At 38.1% G+C, this 6635-nt stretch overlaps 1 protein-coding gene across 1 annotated transcript; it reads left to right on the top strand.

Moving 5' to 3' along the window:
• Positions 1–473: 473 nt before the first annotated feature.
• On the top strand, positions 474–2277 carry LOC130722039 (heat stress transcription factor B-4). Its single transcript, XM_057572633.1, has 2 exons — positions 474–895; positions 984–2277. Exons 1-2 carry the CDS (start codon positions 647–649, stop codon positions 1845–1847), a joined length of 1113 nt encoding a protein of 370 aa, XP_057428616.1. The 5' UTR covers positions 474–646; the 3' UTR covers positions 1848–2277.
• The last annotated feature ends 4358 nt before the right edge of the window (positions 2278–6635 follow it).

Genomic DNA, 6635 nt, shown 5'->3' with positions numbered 1-6635 from the left:
TTTGTTGATATATAAAGTGTATTAAGTTAAAATTGAAAGAAAGTTATATAAAAAAATTGATTGATGAAAGATCTTATAAGCCAACTTAAATTGACACTACTACTACTACTGGTTATAGATTTCTAGTTTAAATCTCATATATTTATAAAGGTTTTGAACCTTTTTATCCACTAAAATCTCAATTAATTGGTGATGCTCTTATTGAGGACTGAGGAGTAAGCATCTCTAGGTCTCCCAATATGTCACTAACGGGTATTGAAAACTAGTGTTTCAATTTATTAACATTAGTACCATGGGGATAATCAATAAACCCTTAAAAGTTAAAATTAAGAAGAGATTAGTAATTGATACAGTATGACGATTTTTAGGTTGAAGAAACAAAAATAACTGGTATAACAAAATAAAGAAGATGGCAGAGAAAGCATTGTACAGTAACAACTAATAGTACTATTCATTCTACTCCTCTCATATCTCTCTCCTCCCCAACAAACATTTTTATCCCGCACCATTCTCCTCTCACTCTCACTCACTTCCTTTCCACTCAGTCACAAACACTCTCTCTTCTCTCTTCTCTTCTCTGTCTTATCTGTGAGCTCATTCAACCTCTTCCTCTTCCTCTTCCTCTTCCATCCCAGCACCACCATCAATGGCTCTTCTCCTAGACAACTGCGAAGGCATTCTCCTCTCCCTAGACTCCCACAAATCAGTCCCCGCTCCCTTCCTCACCAAAACCTACCAGCTCGTCGACGACCCCGCCACCGATCACATCGTCTCCTGGGGCGAAGACGACACCACCTTCATCGTCTGGCGGCCACCGGAGTTCGCCAGAGACCTCCTCCCTAACTACTTCAAGCACAACAACTTCTCCAGCTTTGTCCGCCAACTCAACACATATGTATAAATATATATCATATCTTCAATTTTCACTCATCAAATCAAATAAAATTCTCATCTAACTTTTCCATTTGCTTCATAATGCTCAGGGTTTCAGGAAAATCGTTCCAGATAGATGGGAGTTTGCTAACGAGTTCTTCAAGAAAGGAGAGAAGCATTTACTCTGCGAGATCCACCGCAGAAAAACCGCTCAACCCAACCAAACCGGCATCAACCACCACCACCACGGTGGTTTCTTCCCGTTTTCAAGTAGAGCAAGCATCTCTCCAGATTCTGAGGATTTACAACAGCAAACCAACTGGTGCGACTCTCCGCCGCCGCTCATCACTTCTTCTTCCCCCAAAGGCGTCTCCGCCGCCACGGCAGCGGCGGCGATGATGATGAACAGCGGAGCCAGCTACGGCACTTCTGTCACTGCGCTTTCTGAAGATAATGAAAGACTCAGGCGAAGCAACAACATGCTCATGTCCGAGCTCGCTCACATGAAGAAGCTTTACAATGATATCATCTACTTCGTTCAGAATCATGTGAAGCCGGTGGCACCAAGTAACTCTTATTCTTCTTCTTCTATGCTTCTCTGCAACACAGTAGCATCATCAACCCCTATTCCTAGCAATGTTCCATTGATGCAGAGGCCAATGAATCAGGTTATGGGGTATTATTCTACTAACCCTAAGCAAGTTTCTCATAATCACCACCACCACCATCAACCTCAAAATCAAACCAATGTTGTTGTGAACTCTCCAACCAACACATCAAGAAGCTCCATAACCGTTTCTGGAGAGGCTAATAATAACAACAGTAGCAACAACACCTGCAAGACTAAGCTTTTTGGGGTCTCTTTACAGTCCAAGAAAAGAGTGCACCCTGATTCAGACACCAACAAGCTAGCTCGCTTGGTTTTGGAAAAAGATGATCTAGGCTTAAATCTCATGCCTCGTTCCACTTGTTAGCGCGTGTTTGTTCGAATACCAGTTGAGTTAACATGATAACACATGAGTTTCGTTCACTTTTTAGTGACGGTTAGCACTTGCGCCAACCAGTATCAAAACATATGTCATTAGTATCTTGAAATCTTGAAATCCAAAGCTAGAAGTAGCTAGTTTCTTTTTACATGTTTTTTTTTTTGAATTCTTGAATCCTTCAAGTTTTGATGAGTCTGGGAGAGGAGGCAAATGGTATTGATGGGAACATGTTAGTGTGCGTGCGTGTGACTGTTTTTCTGTTTGTGATTCTGTGTACATATAACTTAGTGCCCATATTATCTTTGTTGTTCCAAACTCATCATCACTATTGATGTAGGTGATGGGTTTTGGTAAGATTAAAAAACAAATTATTTATGCCAACTTTAAATGCTCATGAACTTCTTCTCTTTGTGCTCAAGTTTCCTCTCATTTTCATTGGTGCAATTTATTGTGTGGGATCACTTTCTTTCCGTGTTCTATTCTTCGTTCTCTTTAGCTGATTTTGATATATCTGCAACATGCTTCAGTTGCATTAATGCTAATGCCTGCAAGCTCTAGAGTGGGAAAAAGAGAGAGAGTTAATGATAAAGCGCTCCTTGCAATTTTATTGGGTAAAAAGCTGAGAAACTGAGGATGGAACAGGCTGGCTTCAAGACAAATTTCCAAGTCTTTCTAGAGAAAACCACATTAATGGTGTCCTTGTACGATAAGAAGAACACAAAATAGTTAGCACCTCAATTCAATAACCGATGAAAAGACCATTGATACTGTTACAAAGTAGCTAACTTTGCTCATCAAAAGTAGCATTATTATAAGTTGGACATACTACTAATTAAATAGTATACTACTCACTCCGTTCCTAAATAACTGACACTTTATGGTTGTTGCACAAGTATTAAGAAATAGTAATGAATGTTCTTATTTTATTAAAATTACAATCTAACTTCCTACTATACCCTTTATCTCTCATATTAATTCTAACTTTTCAACTTTTCTATCACCAATAAATGAAGGGTACAATTGGTAAAGTATAATTAATGCTCTCGTAAACTTTGTAAAGTGACAGATAATTAGGAACAAAATTTTGCTAGAAATAGTGTCAGTTATTTAGAACGGATGGAGTATATAATAGTGATATATTATGTTAATCATTTTCAATTTTTTCGTGGAGATGGAGTAAGATACTATGATTTAATAATGGAAAAATAAGGTTAAGAGATTCGAAACATACCCTTTTTTCCTCTCCGTGAGAATGAGAGAGATGAGAATAGGAATAAAATATTCAGAATGGTGTTGGAATTTTGTAAGAAAAGAACAACGATGTGAATTATTCCATGAAAGCGAAATGTGAGGGAAGCTTGACCATGATGTGTTTGAAATGTTCCTATCAGGGTTTCTTCTATGCTTCTGAGGACCATAAACCTTTGTCTTTCCCCACTTTAACTAGACTAATGTTTTCACGCCACTCTCCGGATTCCATTGATCTCTTCTTTAAGCTTTTGTTTCCCATATTTTGCTTCTTTAGAATGACAAAGAACACGAGCACTGTGAAAGAGAGTTCCACCAGGACTTGATTGATAAAATAAAACTTTAAACAAGTTCATGATTAAATGTATTCCTGATGTGTTGTACGTACCAAATGTAAATGTGATTTCACTTATCTTAAAATGTCAATTAAAAAGTTAAAATTTAGCACGTTGAATTTAACGTGATTAAATAATTGTCATGTTTTGTTTAATGTAGATGCACGTTAAATTCAACGAAAATTCAAACCCACAATAACTTAACATAACCGAATGATTCTTACTCTTTTGAGTTGAGAGTGGAGTCTTCTTTTCTACATCCCTATACGGCTAAAGTGCACCGTAAAGTTTGTCTTTGCAATTCCAGAGACTATTGCTTTCACTGACTATAGCATTTTATTATTTTACATTTGTTGTGGTATTCATATAGTTTTATTATATTCCTGCGGAGTATTAAAGTTTGAATCAGAGAAACTCTGAGCGACATCAGAGAAAGCACGATAGAAAAATGTCCCTATTTGGGTTTCTAGAGGAATAAAATGGTTAAAGTTAGAAGAGGTATATAAAGCTGAAATAAATTAGAACTAAAAGTGTAAAAATAATAAAAGAGTGAAATAAAGAGAACAAACCCTTAACCCGAGTTTAGATAAGTCAATGTGTTCTTTCCTTGTGGTATCTTTTAAGGTTAGAGCGTCACACGTGATAGGCGTTCGAACGTGTAAAAGCAGGTTGGTGCATGGTGTGGAATGTCAGATAAGGTTCATGTGAATCATGTAGAGATGGAAATATTGGAGTTTGAAGAATGCAGATAAAAGTGGGTTTTAAAGAAGCTTTTGATTTTGGGACTTTTGAATGCGTTTGAAAATTGAGGTGTTGGTAAATTGTAAACAGGACTATGTATCGAAGCACTCGCTAGCTAAAGCATTATATTTATGAGGCCACTCCAATATAAAAAGATCAAAGCTGAAAAAAGAACATTTTGTGGTGTTATGGAAAGAGAAAAAGAAAGAACGAAATAAAAACACACGTTTGAGTTTCCCTTTGCTTTGTTGCCTGCTCGTGACAGTGGGACCTCATGCTTTGTGTTCTTCACTGTGAAAAAAGCACCAAAATCTGGGTTAGCAAATACTTTACATGGGCCTAGAAGGATCAACATTATATCTTCGGTCTATGAAGCCCAGTTATTATATACTTTTATGGATTGTTGAAATTCACCTGGAATGTTGGGCCTGCTTCAACAAACTCCCTGAGAACCAGATAAAACAAAGGAACAAAATTCCAAGATTCATGTCTCGACAAAACAATACATATCTCGGCACTCTAATTTCCAGGCCTAGAATGTATATATAAGCCCATATTTGTAATTAAGTTTACTAATGCGATGAGTATAAGAGGAATTGAAACCTTAAACAATCAAGTACTTTCACAATTTATGTGGGCCCGTACTGTCACATGTGCTTAAGCAATTCTTAAGCAGCTTTTGCCGATTTTGCTCCAACCATGAGTTCTTAGTTCTTAGCACTATTCATTTGGTTTCACCAACCACATTATTTCTACTTTTTATTTTCATAAAGCAATAAAACAAAAGTCATAAAGTAATAAAGCAATTTGGATGAGAGAGAAAAAATATGTTTTGGCTTAATTGCAAATTTGATCCCTCAAGTAATACCATTGTGCGAAATTGATCCCTAATGTTTAAAACGAGCAGTCAACATCCCAAATCTTTTGCCGTGAGCGTTTTTAGTCCTTATGTCCATCTCCGTCAGTTGACTAACGGAATTCGCTGATGTGGCACTAATTTAATTAATTAATAAATAAATAAATATGAAATTTTGTTCTTCTTCTTCCCCTTCCCAACCCCACTATCTTCTTCTTTCTCTCAAGTCACAACCACCCACCAAGGTCAAAATCCCACCACCATTGATGAATGATAAAAAATGAAAATCATCACTCAATCCCACCATTGAAACATATTGCCTCTCCCCTAACCTCTCTTTCACCATTGTGGCAGATTCCCCAATCCCCACTATGGCTCCAACAAAAACACCACCCCCTTAATCAAATTCCCCAAACTCGATTCCACTTCCAACTTCCCAGACATTTACAACCTTGTCTTCCTTGCACTCATGTTCCTCGTTTGCATCTATGAATCCTCTGCTGATCTTTTCTCTGGATGTCTCAACACTTTCAAAGAACAATTTTCAGGTGGAAAAAACTTCCATCAAGTTTCTTCTTCCCTCCCACCACCGCCATCTTCTCCTTGATCTATTTCCCTCTCACCGATCACAACCTCCATCCCTCTCTCTGTATTTCGACCGCGTTGTAGATCTGGTTAATGAGAGCGAAAATTAATGCCACGAAGGGGAAGGGTTGCATAACTGGGTTGTTGAGTGGACAGAGGAATCAGACAGTGGGAGGTTGGCGACAGAGGGGGAAATTGGGTGGGAGAGGGCAAGGTGGAACCGATTCAAGAGAGAAATACGGTGATGGTGGGGTTTGGCGACAACGATGCGATGAGGATACAGTGATGGTGGGGTTTGGTGACGATGGAGGCCGAATCAGCGTTGTGATTTGTCTTTCACCTTTCATCTTCCTTTTTTTGATCATGATTTGAGGTTATGGTTTTGATCTTTGTTGGTGATGGGGTTCTTTCTTTCTCCTTGATCTCTCATCTCTCCTCTCACCTTGGGTTTATGGAGTGATACAGTGGAAGGGGGTGAATGAGTTATGGGCTGAGGGTGGTTGCACGGTGTGTGGGGTTGAGGGTGGCTGCACGGTCTGGTTGGGGTGGTGAAGTTGATGATGACGAAGAAAGGAATTCTGGGTTTAATTTATTTTTTTATTTTTAAAATTTATTTGTTTTATAAATGTATGTTTTATTAATTATTTATCTACATGGAAGGGCCACATAAGTTGCCATGTCAATTAATGAGTGCCATATCAGCAAATTCTGTTAGTCAACTGACAGAAATAGACGGAAGGACTAAAAACGCTCACGGAACAAAGATTTGGGACATTGACCGCTCGTTTTAAACAAGAGAGATCACTTTTGCACAATCGTGTTACTTCAGGGACTAAATATGCAATTAAGCCATATGTTTTTATGCTAAGAACTCATAAAACAAAGTTGCTTATATAAGAACTAGTTCTTATTTTTAAGAACTAAAAACTCCACGTCACCCACATCCAATGCTTAAGAACCTAGATCTTAGTTTTAGCTTAAGAACTCACCTCTACGAATTAGCACTGGAGA

Source organism: Lotus japonicus, chromosome 1 (genome assembly GCF_012489685.1).
Source record: "Lotus japonicus ecotype B-129 chromosome 1, LjGifu_v1.2".
In the NCBI taxonomy this organism is placed as follows: domain Eukaryota; kingdom Viridiplantae; phylum Streptophyta; class Magnoliopsida; order Fabales; family Fabaceae; genus Lotus; species Lotus japonicus.
Note: the sequence above shows the minus strand (reverse complement) of the source record. Positions and strands in the feature narration are given on the sequence as shown.

What these genes read in the sequence shown, in the direction of transcription:
- LOC130722039 (XM_057572633.1), top strand. Translation starts at nt 647, where the DNA reads ATGGCTCTTCTCCTAGACAACTGCGAAGGCATTCTCCTCTCCCTAGAC. An exon ending in TCCGCCAACTCAACACATAT is followed by an intron (nt 896 to 983) that starts GTATAAATATAT and finishes CATAATGCTCAG; the next exon opens with GGTTTCAGGAAAATCGTTCC.